The 18,437-nt window shown below is 30.0% G+C and overlaps 3 protein-coding genes across 5 annotated transcripts; 1 reads left to right on the top strand and 2 right to left on the bottom strand.

The window, feature by feature from the left end:
- Nucleotides 1-930: 930 nt before the first annotated feature.
- Nucleotides 931-7,600, bottom strand: LOC149884017 (uncharacterized). Of its 3 annotated transcripts, none has more exons than XM_090097382.1 (5): nucleotides 7,499-7,597; nucleotides 6,480-6,537; nucleotides 5,859-5,978; nucleotides 5,357-5,546; nucleotides 931-1,236 (listed from the first exon to the last, which is right to left on the bottom strand). In XM_090097382.1, exons 3-5 carry the CDS (start codon nucleotides 5,895-5,897, stop codon nucleotides 1,070-1,072), a joined length of 396 nt encoding a protein of 131 aa, XP_089953508.1. In that variant the 5' UTR covers nucleotides 5,898-5,978; nucleotides 6,480-6,537; nucleotides 7,499-7,597; the 3' UTR covers nucleotides 931-1,069. The 3 variants fall into 3 exon arrangements, with proteins under 3 accessions (XP_089953508.1, XP_089953507.1, XP_089953509.1); XM_090097381.1 differs by having other exon boundaries at nucleotides 932-1,236; nucleotides 6,480-6,551; nucleotides 7,499-7,600; XM_090097383.1 differs by having other exon boundaries at nucleotides 932-1,236; nucleotides 5,794-5,978; nucleotides 6,480-6,551; nucleotides 7,499-7,599.
- Nucleotides 7,601-10,162: 2,562 nt separating this feature from the next.
- LOC149884016 (uncharacterized) lies at nucleotides 10,163-12,691 on the top strand. Its single transcript, XM_090097346.1, has 5 exons — nucleotides 10,163-10,615; nucleotides 10,695-10,904; nucleotides 11,142-11,348; nucleotides 11,440-11,502; nucleotides 11,781-12,691. Exons 1-5 carry the CDS (start codon nucleotides 10,488-10,490, stop codon nucleotides 11,848-11,850), a joined length of 678 nt encoding a protein of 225 aa, XP_089953472.1. The 5' UTR covers nucleotides 10,163-10,487; the 3' UTR covers nucleotides 11,851-12,691.
- Nucleotides 12,692-15,758: 3,067 nt separating this feature from the next.
- Nucleotides 15,759-16,917, bottom strand: LOC145185564 (uncharacterized). The gene is made up of 2 exons (XM_080061508.2): nucleotides 16,784-16,917; nucleotides 15,759-16,440 (listed from the first exon to the last, which is right to left on the bottom strand). Exon 2 carries the CDS (start codon nucleotides 16,423-16,425, stop codon nucleotides 16,009-16,011), a length of 417 nt encoding a protein of 138 aa, XP_079917634.2. The 5' UTR covers nucleotides 16,426-16,440; nucleotides 16,784-16,917; the 3' UTR covers nucleotides 15,759-16,008.
- Between the last annotated feature and the right edge of the window lie 1,520 nt (nucleotides 16,918-18,437).

The following is an 18,437-nucleotide window of genomic DNA, read 5'->3' as shown; positions in this document are numbered from 1 at the left end:
GCTTGTATTAAAATAGCAGTAAAATGCAGAAGTAACTAAGTTTGACCTTCATAGATAAAAGAGGCCCAGGGTCTAAGTGTCTGTTTGTTAGTTATAGTAATAAATGCGCTGAGCTTATTTTATCTAAATTGTATTGAGACTGGATGTATTGAAAATTTGATCTTGAATTATTGATATCTAGAGGTTGCTTAACGACTTTCACGTTCAAAAATATGGCCATTAACGGGGTAATTTAAGTCAAAACTGTAGTCAATAAATAAGGCAAACGAAATTATCAGAGTGCATCACAGCATCAAAATGAAGTATTCTTTCATTATATGTAGTTAAACAGAATGAATACAGTTTACCCAGTAAACATCGAACAGTTGGTAAGTAGTTGGCCCGATCCTAATAACCAACTATTAGCTACAGTTGGGCTAACAGTCGGCTATTTAGTTGGTACCGTGAAAAAAACGTAACGCTTTTACCAACACTTAGCCGACTGTTTTTAAACTATTGGTTGCCATTAACGGCCCAACAGTTATAAAACAGTTGGCTAACAGTTGGTACCATTACCGATCCAACTAAATGATTTTTTTTCGCGATTTATTAAATTCACTTTTGCGCTGAAATTGAAAGTGCAAAAGTTATAAATCATGTTTTGAATATTGCTTAATAACAAAGTATAACTTTGCTTTTTAACATTTCATTTTCTATTTAATAGTGATTGTTTGTATATCAGATTTTACCAAAGAGTACTACTGTCCACACAAAATATTGTATTATTTATAGATAACTTAGTTGAATACAAAAAAAAGAACAAATTTTTTATCATGACACTTTTATTTCCAGGCCTTAAAAGAAAAATATTTACAAATAAAGAACTAAAAATATTCTATTATTGTAGTTAATATTATTAAAGGTTTGAAACTAATATTGGCAGCTTTAATTAAAAACAATATTTTAAAACGCTAGTATTTAAAAACGTGGCGATTTATTAGATAATTATTAATAATAATTAAGAAAAATTAGATTTATAAATAAAATCAAGATAAATAAGCTTTTATAAATTTGCAAAAGATAATAATAACTAAATATTCTTTTCATTGATTAACTGCAACTGATTTTTTATAACCTTGCTTTTCGTCTGTCTACTTATTCGCCCATCTCCTTGATCAATTGCGCCCTGAAACCATCTTGAAACGATCGGGTAAATATCTTTATACTTGGAATTAAGATACTGAATTTTTACTATTGCTAAAAGAATAAAATGAAAATAAATTTAAAAACTCAATTTATTTTTTGTTTAAATATAAATTATTTTTAAATTATTTTTAAGCTCTTATACGTTTACTTTGCAAATCAAAAATTACATTAACTGGTTAGCAGTTTTAAAAATATGTACATATGATAACCAAGAGCAATTAGCTTATCGGTTCAAGACAAACTTCTATATGCTCTTTAAGAATCATATAGTTGAATACTAATAAATCATGGATTACATTGGCAAATAATGTCTCTAGTTAACAATAAAATACGGCATTAATAAGTTCAAGTCACCAAGGGAGAACATAATATCTTACAAATTCACAACTAATGACAACACTGGTAATTGTCGTAAGTACTAACATATTATATTCTTTCTTAGTGTTGTAAACTGTAGTTTCGCATAAAAAAGATCGTTTTTTAGTTGTGCGTAAACGCCGATATATCTTTGTAAAATTCAACACAATTTATATACAAATTAATTCCCTAGGTATTCACACATATCTTTTCACACATACAATTATTTACAAGTAATGCTATAAGGCATTCACACATCTTTTCACACATACAATTATTTACAAGTAACGCTATAATGACATATCCTTTACGCACATAATTATTCACAAGTAACGCTATAATTACACTCCCCCTTGGTCATAAAGATCACTTCACCTCACGGACTATATCGCTCAGGTGCCATCCTTTTTCGGGTGCTTCTTCGCAACATTGGCGTCTGGTTTGTCTAGTCTTCAGGCAACACAACGCACAGTTCTTCATCATCTTCTAGATCCTCATTCGACTTGTTATCAACTCTGACGGGTCTTAGGTCGCGTATGTGTCGGCATACTTTGTCCACTTCTACCGTTTGCTCCGAAATGATTCCTGTAATTCTCCCAATCTTGTATTGAGAGTCACATCGGTTGTCCGGGGGCTTTACCCATACTTCATCGCCAAGTTTAAACTTGTTGGTGATCTTCTCATGAGGTTCATATGCGTTTTTATCGTCGTCAATTCCTCTAACTCTAATTTCGTATTGGTATAATTTATTTGCGGGTGCTGTAGATGACTTACAATAGTCTTTTGGGCTGACGTTATACCAAAAAACTGCCTCGGGTATGCTGCACGGAACTCTCTTCGCCGTTCTTTTCACTGTTCGATGGCACCGTTCTGCAATTCCATTCCCTGAAGGAACGTAAGCGCACCTGAAGCGAAGTTTAACGTTCCATTTGTTCATAAATTGTGAAAATAATGTGCTTCGAAATGCTGTATCATTATCCGTCAGAATTTCGTTTGGACCGCCTCGTTCAAGAAAGATTGCGTTTAATTCCTGAATGACACATGCACTAGTTTGGTCTTTAAGATGGCGCCATATTGCATAACGTGAAGGCCCACAGTCAATCAGGGTAAGAAAATGTTGCCCCTCATAATGAGTTATATCCATACCAAGCCGTTGCCACGTCCCTTTTACTTCGATCTTCCCTTTCGGCCACTTTATCGGACTTGGATCAATTGATTGGCAGGCTACACATTTTTCAACCACTTGCCTGAGTTCTTCCCTGCTTACTGATGGGTCAATTCTACGAACAAAATACAATGTTCTCTTGACACCATAATGTCCCGTGGACTTATGAACATGGTTTATTTCTTTGGGAGATAGAGAAGCACTAATCGTTCCACCTGCAGCAAGTTCAGTGGACTTATCGATCATTTTCAACCAACTTCCAGACACTCGAGTAAGTACATCGGCTAAGTTAGACTCCGAGGGTACTAGTTTAATATCCACTCTGAGTTTGTATTCGTCCAACAATATTCATAATGGTCTGAAGCCGTCTTCTAATCAGCATTTCGTTTGAAGCCTTTGTCTTCAATCTGGATTTTCCAGTCAGTGCATCGGTGACCCAATGTAATACTGCTTTCGAATCAGTGCAAATATGCAAGACATTCATCTTCCAATTGAGACCCATGTTTAGTCCTTTGATTACTGCATCGAGTTCAGACATGTTTATATGCGTTGTATCATCTTTTCTTAACCAACAAGCGTCTTCGATTATATTGCCATCAACTCACACCTAGCGCTAGTGAACTAGCATCCACCCACACTGTTGCCTCGTTGCCATAAACATTCCAAACTCCTTTGGCAGGATCGTCGTTACGTGTTCTTTTTACCATATCGTTCACCATTTTTTCAACAAAATCGCATTGTATCTTCTCATCCCATGTTTTCGTTAGGGCGTTTGCCGTCCTTTTAACAAATGACGAGGCTACACGCAACCAACCACAAACTGGAAGATTCCCTGTCATTTTTCCACATAAAGAGAAGATTTTTCGCCTCGTTAGAGAACTTGGAACTTCACCAAAATCGTTGTCTCTCTTCCAAAATAACTTCTTATTTTCGATTCCAACTTGTAATCCTAGAACTCGCCCCTTCGGACACACGAACCGCTGGCTTACAATGTAGTCCATACATATCCAAATGATCAAGTACACTGCGAACTGATACGATGTCTTCATTTACAAGAACATCATCAATGTATGATGATGTTCCCTTCCAGATCTTTTCGTCATGCGATAGAACTTTGTCCAAAACTGCTTTCATTATGACGGGCGCAACCTTCAGGCCAAATCCCAAACGTGTTAAACAAAACCTCTGTCCACGGAACACAACAGTTTGGTAAGCCCAGAGTTCCTCGCTGATTTTGAGTTGCATGTAGGCCGAAGATAAATCAATAATTGAAATATTTTCTCCAAGCCGTCTCCAGTCTCAAAGTTTGTCAACACATGCATCCGTGTTTGCCGTAAATGGTTCAATAAACGTGTTCAGCTCCCTGAAGTCTAACTGGTCGCACTTTCCCTTTGTTTTGCTGCACCACTGCCATAAGTGGAACCAAACCTTTTACTGGACCGTGTTTTTTCGCTTCGTACTTTTGCAGCCATTTTTTCTCTTATCCACCCTTCAATTTCTTTTTCGTAATCGTGTTTTATGCCGATGGGGATGGTATATTCAGCAATTCTATTCACCAGATTTTCAGGTTTGGTATTCCATTTCCACGCAATTATCCATTCTCTATTTTTCTTTTCAAATGAAGCTGTGAAATCCTGAGCCGTTATATTCATATCATGAGCATCTATTGACAAATCGCTTTTTAGACCAAGTAAACATGCTTCTTTTTTCATAAAACAAACATCCCGCGTTGCAGAAATCGATACTCCACCAAGTGCCACTATTTCATTCATACCAATTATGAAACAAAAACCCAGTGGTTTGAAATTGACCACAAGTGCTTCCACACACACTGTATTTCCATTTGGCGCGGTGATTCGAATTTGGCTAACACCTTCGCACTGCTGTTGTTGTCCATTAACAGTTACCACGCTAACTTCTTTCTTCGTTATTTTTGTCGCACATTTTTTATAGATGATGCAGCAGGTACATCCTGAGTCAATTAGCACATCCTGAAATACACCGTTAATATCCAAGAGCATGGTAGGTAACGCCATTATTGATTGTTTAGTAAGGTATTGATTGTTTAGTAAGGTAGGTAACGCCATTATTGATTGTTTTTACGAGTAACACAGCACATCGCTTGACTCCCGTCTTCTACTTGACTTGTTTCGAAAATTATGTCTTCTTAAATGACAATCTCAAAATGTTTGAATTTAATTATTAAACTTGAATTTAATCTGACTGAACTTGGCCACTACTTACAAGTAAGAAAAGAAAGAGATGAAATAATTATTATTTTTATGAATCTGCAATCAGAAAAACATTAATTAGAAAGTACAAAGTACAGGTTTACAAAATATATTCGACGTATATTTAAATTAGGCAACATGGTTGATAATTGGTTGAAAATAGTTGATTTTTGATAACTGTTTTTAAAAAGTTTATTACCCCCGTCCTTAAACCTGCAAAACGTAATTATATTTCGCCATTATTCATTTTTTTAAATAACCAAAGTTTTCTTGTCTGACTTCCCAAAGTTCACGGGAAAAAAAAGTCAGACGAATTATCGTCTAAAGTAACGCTATAATTACATAAACATATTTTTGTAAATATAAAAATACAATTGACTTTAATAGACTAAAAATTTACATAACTAGTAATACTTACATAGTAAGCACTTTAACACAAAATGATAACATTGCAACTTAATCTTGCCCATTCCAGTAGCTATAATCTTACTTGAAGATCCGTTTAGATTACATAAAACGCTAAAATTTTTGGAAAACATGGCTCCCAACACACATTGTATGTATTTTGGACATTCAACTTTACTGCCAATAAAACGCAGATATTCGACCTAAAAACAAATAATGCTACATATTACAACTTTTTTTATTTAAATTATTTTTTCAAAGGTAAATGAAAATGTAATGCAGTATAATATAACTAAGGTATTAACTAAGGTATTATTAAATTACCTTTGATAAATTACAATTATAAGACTTATAAAAAAACTTATCTTTGATCTTATAAAATAATAGTTACTAGTTTAAACGCAACCTGTAGACTGCTAGAAACATTATAATATAAAAAAAAATTCAAACTTTATAGAGAGCCATCTCAGATTTCATCTGTAGCATAAGGTTAAGCCTCTCAAAATCTTCCTTACGTTCAATTGGAAGGCCAGGGGGAACAACAATGTCTTCATTATCCAAAAAACTTTGAACTTCTAAAAACTTATTTTTTTGCTCCAGTTCTGTTAATCTTAACTCCAAAGCTGCCAACTTCTCTATAAACATACATAAATAATTAAAAAATATTTCATTACATTTGAATCTTATTGGAAAACTGGTTTCAAAAACACAATCTAGTTATTAAATTGAAGACATACACAGATGAAGGTGTTATGGAACTCAAATATTTGGAGTTAAAGTTTTAAACATTCATGTTATTTATCCCTGTAGGTGAATTGATTGCTGTAAAAATTCTAGCACATTTTTGTACTGTGTTATTAAGGTCACGGAAAAGAGCGTTATTTAAAACCTTTATCTGCATAAAAAAGTAGAATGTGTATTTTTGTAACATGAAATATGTATTTTTTTAAAGCCTTCATCCATTTATGACTTTAATTAAAACAGAAATTTTTTTTTTTACAAAAAATATAAATAGTTTTCTTTTGTCAATATATGTCAGCATCATAATCAATGTATGTATGCGTAACACATATACAATTTATAACAATAGTAAAACAAAAAAAAAAAACAAACAAATAGTTTATCCAAAACCTTACCTTCCTGATCCCCCAAATTTTAAGTAGTTTTCTCATAGTTTTTTCGAAGTCGATGTTCCTTTTAATAAAATGCTATAATTATATGCATTATATGAATATATATATATATATATATATATATATATATATATATATATATATATATATATATATATATATATATATATATATATACACACACATATATATTTATATATACACACACACACATATATAATATAATATTATATAAATATCATATATGCTTAATATGAAATGTATATGTCATATTGTATATGCAATTGCATATACCATTTATTAATATACTGCATATATTATGTCAATAATGTATATATGGCATATATTACATGCAACATATACAAAATACATACATATAAATTATTATATATAACATTTATATTAGAATATAACAACTTTTATGCATGCATGTTATGTAAAGGATGTCTGTCAATATTTTAAGCTCGATTTCTCTGACTTTTCCCTGATATTTTCCTGATCTTCTACCTGTTTTCCTTGATTTAATTTAAAGTTACCCAAATTAAACTTCACAAAAATTGACCTAGATTCATTTAGAAAAATGCTCTTCAACTGCAAAAATGTAAACAATAATACAACCCACACTATATGTATCAAGTATTGATAGATTTAATATGGGTTGTATTATTGTTTATATTTTTGCAAGTGAAGATTCAAGATTCGCTTGATGCAAGAGAAGTTCATAAAACTATTTGCCAAATAAACTTTTATATTACATGTACTATATACAACTTATTTAAGTTATGTAAGTTTGATGAAGAGCCATTTTCCCTGATTTCTCTCTGATTTTTCTAAAATTCAACCTAATTTCCTTGATAATCCTAGATTTTTTCCAGATATCTGATTTCCCTGACTTTTCCCTGATTTCCCCTGATCTGACACACACACATATATATAGATAGATAGATAGATACAGAAATACACACATAAATAGGCGCTACTGCAGATTTTATGCTGATTCAGAAAAATATAAAAACATAGACCTGAAAATCAACGGAAAGTGCTTTAATTCGAAGTCAAAGTTGTAAAAAAATCCCATTGAAAACCCTAATATTCGCCATTTTTTTTCAAAACGCTTTCATTTTTAACGAAAATTAATTACCGTTACATTGCGCAATAAACAGACCTGGTTTCCATCAGCGTTTGCATTATTATTTTAAAGTATTATAAGGGTCATTCCAGTAGATTTCAACAATTTTCCATCTAAGTTGTTGGCACTATGTCTCAGATTTTGCTCTTCTTTTGAAATTATGTTAATAATAATAAAATATGAACAATTTGAAAATTTCAATGCATTTGCATTATCCGTTACTAAATTATCGGCATTAAAAGATTTGCGATGGAAGCCTACTTTTTAATAAACTGTATTTTTGGCATTTTAATACGTTTATAACTTTTTTCTGTAATATAATAAATGCATATTTTTTTATTTACTAAATAAATGTAACTTAGCCTAGATAAAAAACAAGGTGCAGCTTATTTATTTGATTTCAGAAAAAAAATATCAGCACACAAAACTTGAACAATTTTCATTAAATTGAAAAAAGTACTACTTTTATGCCATTATAATTTTTTTCTGATGTATAATAAACTATGTATAATTTTAGAACTATAATCTTTGCCATAAAAGTAGAATTAAAATTTAAAAAATCTTCATTTATTGTTTAACAGAAAAAATATATACATCGTTAAAAATTGCCATTGATGGAAATCGACAAATTTTGGGCTTAATTAAAATAGTCAGTAAAATTTTCTGATACCTTGTACCAAACTAATAATGACAGCAAATAATATTCATGTATAGTATATTATTTAGCAAATAAAAGTTTTCATTTATTCAGTAACATGTTAAAATGACACCTATTAAAAGATATGAGCGTTTATATATATATATATATATATATATATATATACCCAGCAAGCACACAACGTTGAAACAACGTTGAAATAACGTTGATCGACGTTGATCAACGTTATTTCAACGTTGTGTGCTTGCTGGGTATATATATATATATATATATATATATATATATATATATATATATATATATATATATATATATATATCTGTGTGTGTGTGTGTGTGTGTGTGTGTGTGTGTAAATTAAAGTAAAATGTAGAAAACTTTAAGCCATAATTAAAGAATTTTTTTTAATAAAGTACTTAGGTTTTTGTTTTTCTTTCATAGTATGTGTTAAATTGAAGTAAAACATCTTTAAAAACATATTTAGTTTTAAATTATTATAAACACTTTAAAGACATTGTAGTCACTAAAGAAACTAGTTTATAAGCATTTGAAATTTTTACTATTAACTCTTAGTTTATAGTAAAAATTTATTATTATTCAGGCATAATGACTAACAATACGTGTTCATTAGGTGATCATTTAAATCAAGAGTGCCACAAATTATCCTATGTCTCAAAGTCAGATGTTTGTGATATAACACATGAACATAAATATTTGCTTAGCGTGAGAACAGGAATTAGTGTACAAAACTTGAAGACAATTTGCACTCATCATGAAATGGAATATTTTTGATACTATGGCAATAATTTTCGTAGCTGTTGTAATCCTCTGAATCTTCACACAAAGGTCATTAAAAAGAATTTAACCCCTATAACTCTTGTTCATCACAGCATCCACAACTCCCTAATTCCTGGCCAAAAGATATGTTGTTCCTGCTTAAGAAAGCTGAGAGCAAAAAATGGAATCAGTGTTGAAATAGAAAATGATCCTGATTATATAGATGATGGACATATAAAAAAAAATGTTGAAGATCTCAACATAAGTTTAACATCGTTTGGAAATTCCCCTATAATTAGCAAAAAAAGAAGCTATGAACAACTTCAAAGTAGAGTCAAAGTTAAAGTTCGAAGGCTGAATGAATCAGTAAACTCTGTTAATATCATTGAAGCCAGTGATGCAGAAACAACTCTTAAAGCAGAATCATTAGACTATTTTGTTATGAAGTTAAGGGAGAAGTATGACAGAGAAGTTAACATAACTGAAAAAATAAAATTGCTGACACTTGTCCCAATACATTGGACACTTGAATTTACAATGCAAGAGTTTAACACTACACAGTATATGGTAAGAGAGGCAAGAAAACTAAGGGATGAAAAAGGCATACTTGGAGATCGAATATTGGAAAACAACAAACCAAAGAAGTTGACACCTGATGTTACTAAAACAATAAAAGAGTTTTATGAAAATGAAGAAAATTCTCGTTTACTTCCCGGCAAGAAAGACTATATTAGTGTTAATACTGATGTAGAAAAATCACATAAACAAAAAATTTTAATTCTATGCAACTTAAAGGAACTTTATGCTGCGTTCAAATTAAAATACCCAGAAATAAAGGTTGGTTTCTCCACATTTGCCAGTTTAAGGCCTAAATGGTGTGTTTTGGCAGGGTCTTCTGGTACACACAGTGTTTGCGTATGTCAGTATCATGAAAACCCAAAACTCAAACTTTGTGCTCTTTATAGTACCTTAGAGCTAAAAACCATGATGGCTATACAAGTATGCAGTGTAAATTCAGAAGAATGCATGCTCCACAAGTGTGAAAACTGTGGCGGAGTTAACGCTGTAAAGATGGAACTGGAAAGATATGCTACAAATAGTGACACACTTTCAAACAATGGGTAAATGTTGACCGCAGTGAATTAACAACAATCACAGAAGATGCACATGTGTTCATTGAAAATTTAAGTCTCGATATTTGGAAACTATCCATTCATGAATTTGTCAGGCATAGACAAGCTGCATACCTTAGAAATCTGAAGGATTCTCTACCGCAAAATGAAATTCTGGTTATAGGTGACTTTGCCGAAAATTATACATGTATTGTTCAAAATTCCATACAAGCAGCATACTTCTCAGCCACTCAAGTGACATTACATCCATTTGCTGCCTACTACAACACAACCAATGGCTTAACATCAAAATGTTACTGCATACTGTCAAACTCCATGGATCATAACCATGTTGCAGTTCACTCATTCCTTAAAGAACTTTTACCAAAATTCAAATCATTGGTTTCAGAATTGAAACACATTCATTATTTCAGTGATGGATCAGCTGCACAATACAAAAATCGGTGAGTAATCTATACCTGTAATAATAGGCTTATTAACAACCTTTGTAAAGCTGTACAGCATACATTTCTACGATTTTAGATACAACTTAGTGAATCTTGCAAACCACAAACACGATTTTGGTGTAGAAGCCTCCTGGAATTTTTTTGCCACAAGCCACGGCAAAAATGTATGTGACGGTATTGGAGGTACTGTGAAACGAGTGTTGTCTAAGTTATCACTCCAGGGACACCTTCTTAACAATGCTGAAAGAATTATGAACTGTTGTATTGACAAGATTAAAGGAATAGAGTAAGTACTTTACACTCACTAACTGTATTTTATTTTGAATCAATAACATTGTTACAATTCAACTTCAAACATATCATGAATATTTGTTCAAATACAAAAATAAAATAATAATAAAATTGAAATAAAAAAATAAATGATAAAAAAAAAAATAATTAAAAAATGGTAATGAATGAAAAAGTATGAAAAATAATTAGTAAAAATGATATAGTAATGAATAAATATGATTTTTAATTTTAGATTCATCTATGTTGATAAGTTAGCTGTTTCTCAATGCCAATCATTTCTACAGACTCGATACCAAAAGATGACTGATCCAATAAGAGGAACCCGATCTTTCCATGCCTTTCGAATAACAGATAATGGTCTTGCTGCTTATACTCTCAGTGAGCATATCAATGGAACGCTTGTTATTCCAGTTAAAGAAAGCTTATTTAATAAAAAAAAGTAAATATAATTTTAATTAAAAGAAATAATAGTAATAACAATAAACAGGAAGCATACATTTTTGTAATTTATTCCTTTTTTGAAATTTCAGAAAAATCAAAGTATGTGAAAATATACAATCCACTTCTGTATCCAACACATTGACTGACATCAGGTGAGGCAATATATATTCCGATAAAATATGAGAAATAAATTATTAGTAAACTATTTATAATTGTCAATAACCATCATAACTATGATTAGTTTAGTTGATGATCAATTTTTTAACAATGATGTGCAATATATTAAATTATGAATTTAATCAGATATTCAGTCATTACTTAACATGTACAGCCTATTTTTATTTAATAATCTAAGACATTCATAATTTTATGTTGAAGAAGATTAGTTTACTGTCTAATCTTTATTTTTATATATAAATTTACTTTTCAGCATGATTCCTGTTATGGGAACCTGTGACATGAGCTCAAGAAATTCTGGGGAAGCCGAAATTGTACCCTAAAAGCACAAATAAAAGACAATTTTATATTTTTTGATTTGAAATAATGTATGGATGGCATCATTACTTTTGTATTGTTGAATAAAAATGTTTTATTGTAATATCAGTTTATGTAAAAATATTTCTAAAAATTAGTTATGGCGGAGATTAGTGTGCTAAATTATAAGATTATGTCATAATATATAATGGCCTGTCATTTTAACATGTTACTGAATAAATGAAAACTTTTATTTGCTAAATAATATACTATACATGAATATTATTTGCTGTCATTATTAGTTTGGTACAAGGTATCAGAAAATTTTACTGACTATTTTAATTAAGCCCAAAATTTGTCGATTTCCATCAATGGCAATTTTTAACGATGTATATATTTTTTCTGTTAAACAATAAATGAAGATTTTTTAAATTTTAATTCTACTTTTATGGCAAAGATTATAGTTCTAAAATTATACATAGTTTATTATACATCAGAAAAAAATTATAATGGCATAAAAGTAGTACTTTTTTCAATTTAATGAAAATTGTTCAAGTTTTGTGTGCTGATATTTTTTTTCTGAAATCAAATAAATAAGCTGCACCTTGTTTTTTATCTAGGCTAAGTTACATTTATTTAGTAAATAAAAAAATATGCATTTATTATATTACAGAAAAAAGTTATAAACGTATTAAAATGCCAAAAATACAGTTTATTAAAAAGTAGGCTTCCATCGCAAATCTTTTAATGCCGATAATTTAGTAACGGATAATGCAAATGCATTGAAATTTTCAAATTGTTCATATTTTATTATTATTAACATAATTTCAAAAGAAGAGCAAAATCTGAGACATAGTGCCACCAACCTTTTGTTGAATTCTACTGGAATGACCCATAACAAAAGCGTTATAACGAAATGAAATTAAAGGAAGATTTCAAATAAAGGTTGAACGTAGAATATGAGAATGTAGACAAATTGATGAATAATTATTATTGTATCGTACGCTGGTTTTTTTTATTAAAAAAAATGGTTTGAAGGTTACTATTTCTAAATTTTACATGTGATAAAACAACAATGAACTAAGTTTCAAAAGTTCTTCTTTTAGGAAAAAAAAAACTGTTGAATTCTTTTTTAAAATTTATTACAAAAGTACATTACTTGCAATATAGTTTATTCTCTAATAAATCAAAAAACGGCTATTTTAATTGTAACAAAAAATTGCGAAAAATAAACATACTTTAACGACTTTTTTAACGTAAAAACCATGCTATTAATGTATTGCTTTTGTCAGCAAAAAGATCATTAACTTATTATTTTCAAAATGGCGAATATTAGGGTTTTTAGTGGGATTTTTTACAACTTTGACTTCGAATTAGAGCACTTTCCGTTGATTTCCAGGTCTATGTTTTTATAATTTTCTGAGTCAGCATAATATTCTCTATCATAATCAATCATAAAAAAAAAAAAAGGGGGGGGGGGGGGGGGAGAAACTGCAGTAGCGCCCATAAATATACTGCTATTTACGCACATATACATTTTAGCTGTATTTTAACTTTTAATAATAGTTAAAATAGAGCTAAAATGTCTAATGCAAATACAAAAATGGTTTCATCATAAAAATAAATTAAAAACTCAACCTATGTCAAAAATTGTATCTGAATATGTAACTAATGGATAAATAAATAAAAGGTATAAATATAAAAGGGATAAAAGGGTTTGAGTTTAAAAGTTTAGTTAAAGGTTAAAAAAAAGCGTTTGAAAGAAAAAAATAAATAAAAAGCTTCAAACTAAACTAACTCTATTGAATAGTTTTAATTATTGAATGAATCTATTTGAATAATTTTAATAATTAGTCTCATGGTCTAAGTGAATATGTTCACATAGACCATGCGACTAATTATTAAAATACGTTTATAAAGCTTACGGGAAACTTTAACGATTCAAAAACACGCGGTATACAGTCGGTTTATGGTTGGCAAGAAATGCCAACAGTTAGCCAACTATAGCCAATACTGGCCCGTCAGTTGGACCAAATAAAAAGTGGGTAAAGCTAAACATAATTTTCACTACCACAATAACCACCTTTGTGAAAGGTACAGTGACAAATCCTTGTCAAAAATTATAGCGAAAATTGCTAGATTTCCATTGATTGCTAAGAGTTGATATTAAGCAAGGGCTTTGATTGCTCCCAATATCCCTGCAGCAGAAAGTACTTCTTTGACCCTAGGAATTTGTGTTTATGTTCAAATTTGTGTTTATTAAGTTGTAGTAGGCATTGTTTTTATTCATCATTTTTAGTAATGGACAAGTTAGTATTTTGAAATAGTTTGACCCTTCGTTGGGAAATGGCATTCCCAACCGGAGACTCTAGACACACTAATTGGCCTTCTGGAATTCATTATTCTGCTTTGATTGTGCAGAACCAACTTTTGTGAAAAACTTGCTAGTAAGTTCTGTTTCTGTAATATATTTTATATTAGATTGTTGTTGTTGCAATCTATTATATAATATGTTGCATTATGGTCATTGATATTGGTACGAACAAGAACAGATGATAAAATAAGTAATATTATGCTACCTGACCTGTTTGCATTCAAATTACACACTTTGATTACCTGTTACTTACCAGTCAACTTCTTCTAAATACTTTGGTTCCTTTTTATTCAATTTTTAAATGCTTACTTGGAGGTTTTAAATTGGAGGTTTAAAATTATTTTAAAAAATAGTAAAAGTAATATTAAAATGATGCAGATAAGTAAAAAATAAAAAATAGCAAGAAAATACAAAAAACCCCGTCCTTACACTAAACATATTTTACATTATAAAACATCTAAACTTCATCGAAGTGGGGGGAGGGGGCAAGATCTCACATCCTATCTCTGTAAGTTTTAGACATGTCAATATCACTGTGTGCATTATTGTGCAGGAAATAAATCTTTTGGTATCTGCCTGGGTTTTTCCAGTTTTTGACAGTATTAACCAGCCGTTATGACGGTGTTAGGAGGAAGAAGCTCGAAATGTACCATATAGATACCATATAGATCCCACTACAACATGGCCTTCTGTAAAGGCTTTTGGTGAGGATTTGCTTTGGGCTCTGGTTCTCCCCGCTCATTAAATTTTAATCCACAAACGCTTACGTGTGTGGTTTACATAAATTACCCACTTCTCATTGCCAGTGATTTAGTGATCTAACCAGTCAAGGCATGGCTTTCTGGAGAGCAGGAGTCTGCAGATCTCCAAGCGCACGTCCTTATCATGTTGTGTCAGACTAAAGGGAACCCAAATACCCAACTTTTGAACCTTTCTCAATTAATAAGACAGTGCAAGTGTGGAAGCTACAGAGGCCATTGTACTCACTTGTGTAGTTGCATGGAAATTTCTAGAATAAAGTACCGTTGATGCATTAAAACAAAACGCTAGAATATTTTAGCGTTTCATAGAACTTTCCATATTCTAATAAGATCCGTTTGTAATGATGCAAATGCAAAAAAACTTTCTTCCCAACCCAACAATTTTACCCTAAAATCATAACCTTAAGTTTTCATTTGAAATTCTAACCTAAAATGTAAAAATGTAAATGTAAAATTATAAACTAAAGTTGTCATATTCATAGAATGTATCAAAAATATGCAATGCTGTGGCCATGGTAAAAAACACTCCTACGACTACAATTTTGTATCAATCATTTTTTTAATAATAATAATAATAATAATAGTAATAATAATAATAATAATAATAATAATAATAATAATAATAATAATAATAATAATAATAATAATAATAATAATAATAATAAGAAGAAGAAGAAGAAGAAGAAGAAGAAGAACAACAACAACAACAATAGCAGCATAAACAACAATAAAATTAAAATCTTAGCAAAACTAAATTAACTATTGTTAGGCAATCAAATAAAGAATATGTTTATAAAAATGTTTTTGTGTGTACATTTATCAGATGAACAAGTACTTCATTAAGAAAAAAAAATATTCCTTATTTTACACAAATTCAAAAATTATTAAAAATGAATTTCTTTACATCAAATAAAGTAGTTTAATAGCTTTTCAATTATGAAAAATCTTATGGTAGTTCTTCTAGATGAGAAAAAGTTTGATGAAAGGTTGGCACATAATCTACATGTATATACCTTTAAAGATTCGTTTGGCATTTACAAATTTAGGTATCATAAAGATGTGCTATGAGTTTTGTGTAACAAATTTGCTTCAAGTCCAGTCTCAGGATACTTATCATAATCAAAATGGAAGCTTTCTCTTTTTAATGTTGATTCCCCTATGGAATGACTGTTATTTTGTCTTCTAGACTTCTTTTTAAAGGATGAATACATTGTATGAAGAGAATCACTCAAGCGTTTTAACTCAGTCGCTACACATGCTGCTTCAAGAGATATTGGAGCTGATCGAGACCTTCTGCGATTTAACTCACTATCACTAACTTCTATATTAGCAGCTTTAAAATCTGACATAGAAACACGCTGTTTATCATTTTTTTTCTTTCCGACCAAATTTTTTGTTTTATTTAATTTTATGGAACCAACTCTCTCAGATATAAGATCATCTTCAACCTCTATTTTTTCTGCCATATCATTGTTTTTTGTCTGAAAGTAAAAAAAAAGTTGTGTATATATAAGCTTATTTAGTTGACCACCTTTTACAAGTGAATTTCTTTATCAGATATAGCTATAACATCTTAATAGCTAAAAATTTCATTACTGGAATTAGCTATAAGCCTGATACTAAATAATGATATTAAATATAAAAAAACTAAATGTAAAACTGCTATCATAGTTAAAACTTAACTTATTGCAAACAAAGTGATTGATATAATGATAATAATGACAATTATTATAGAAACAAAGTTGATTAAAAATTTCTAATGAACCTGAAAGTTTAGTTGAATTTTTTACGAGCTTACTGAAATAAATGATTATCATCACTCACCGCTAAAGCTGAAGAACCTTAACTGACACCGATTATTGCTAATAGGTTTTTATTAAAAACATAGAAGGTCATTCAAGTTATATATATATATATATTTCTATTAGTCATTGTTTATTTCCGTGCGGACGTAATGGACAACTGATCTCAAAATATAACTGGATAGCGTATTCAATTGTCTTTTTCAAAAAAATTTGAAGCCAAATTTCGCCTCCCAAGATGGTGGCGATCGGAGTTCTTAGCGGTGATCGATGTACATTTTACAAGGCTTTTTACAGAAATATGAAAGAAAATAGAGTTTTGAAAGAAAAAATAGACTATGAAACAAAGTTTTAAAAATTTTAAAGAAATGAAATGGTTTCTAAAAAAATCAGACAATTAAAGTAATTATTTAGATACTAAGGTACAAAATATTCGATATACTTTTTAATTGCAATTTACGATTAAATAATATTTATGCATAATCTATGTACCTTTTAGTTCTTAGTTACCCAATGCAGTGTGCTAGAAGGTTGATAACATAACTGTATAGTAAGCGGCAGTGGTGTCTACTTACAATTTTGACTAATATTATATTTTCAATTTTTGTAGCAAGATACCAGATATGTACATGCTGCATTGAACTATTAGCTGAGTGCTGTGAGTACACACAACTCAGAGGTTCCTTCTAGGATTATTTAATACATAAATGTAATTAATGGATGTAGTATTTAATAGGAATATTAAATACAAAATACTATTTTTTTTAATATATATTATTTTACTTATATATTATTCTTTGTTATATTCCAGCTCTAAATGATTGAGTCGATTGTTTTTGACTTGTTATTCAAAACAACTTATTAAAGGAATTTTTTGATAACATATATTTTGTATGTTATCAAAAATTATCAACATTATGTATCAAGAAATGTACACAATGATACAAAAGGTTGCTTGCCTCAATAAATGGCCACCTTCCAAATGAAATAGGAATTCAAAATGCCAATTCTGGTGCTGTTTTGAGATCAGTTGATTACTCAAAAATGTTTAATGAACAAACTTCTTATGTTTGACTCAAATATAACTGATAACCATTTATTTGCACTGATTAAACTTATTTCAGAATGCAAAAATACGTTTTTATCACCTGGGTAAAGAACAAACTGCCAAAATAGCTGGACAAAAGCTTAGGAAGCAATTAACATAAGTTATCATACTAAAATATTTTTATAATATATATATATATATATATATATATATATATATATATATATATATATATATATATATATATATATATATATATATAATATATATACATGTATAATAACTCTAGAAGGAACCTCTTAGTTGTGTGTAATTACAGCGCTCAGCTAATAGTTCATGCAGCATTTATAATTTTGTAGTGCCTATCTGATAAACTAATGCCTAAAAAATATTTTATCTTTAAAAAAATCAGCTGCCTACCATGCTGTTGTGTTATTAACCTTTTAGCACACAACATTGGGTAGTTAAGAACTTAAAAGTACATAAATTATATAACAAATGCTAACTACCATGGTGTAACCTAACAAAGTCCTATGTTTTAAGAAAGTTCTAATTTAAGAAAAGACAAATTTCGTATATATAAAATAAACATTTGGGGAAAATAACTTAGCTATTTTAACTTGATATC

Source organism: Hydra viridissima, unplaced genomic scaffold (assembly GCF_058129835.1).
Source record: "Hydra viridissima isolate aposymbiotic clone 2 unplaced genomic scaffold, HvirCarnegie_v1 scaffold_9, whole genome shotgun sequence".
Classification (NCBI taxonomy): domain Eukaryota; kingdom Metazoa; phylum Cnidaria; class Hydrozoa; order Anthoathecata; family Hydridae; genus Hydra; species Hydra viridissima.
The sequence above is the reverse complement of the archived record's forward strand: the minus strand, read 5'-3'. Positions and strand labels throughout refer to the sequence as shown.

Bases quoted from the DNA above. Each gene is read 5' to 3' on its own strand.
- LOC149884017 (XM_090097381.1), bottom strand. From the start codon at position 5,897: ATGAAGACATTGTTGTTCCCCCTGGCCTTCCAATTGAAC. The intron at 5,547-5,858 runs GTAAGGAAGATT...ATTTGTTTTTAG, and splicing joins CCCTGGCCTTCCAATTGAAC to GTCGAATATCTGCGTTTTAT. The intron at 1,237-5,356 runs GTAAGTATTACT...TTATTCTTTTAG, and splicing joins TGTGTTAAAGTGCTTACTAT to CAATAGTAAAAATTCAGTAT.
- LOC145185564 (XM_080061508.2), bottom strand. From the start codon at position 16,425: ATGGCAGAAAAAATAGAGGTTGAAGATGATCTTATATCTGAGAGAGTT.
- LOC149884016 (XM_090097346.1), top strand. From the start codon at position 10,488: ATGGATCATAACCATGTTGCAGTTCACTCATTCCTTAAAGAACTTTTA. The intron at 11,349-11,439 runs GTAAATATAATT...TTGAAATTTCAG, and splicing joins AGCTTATTTAATAAAAAAAA to AAAAATCAAAGTATGTGAAA. The intron at 11,503-11,780 runs GTGAGGCAATAT...TTTACTTTTCAG, and splicing joins AACACATTGACTGACATCAG to CATGATTCCTGTTATGGGAA.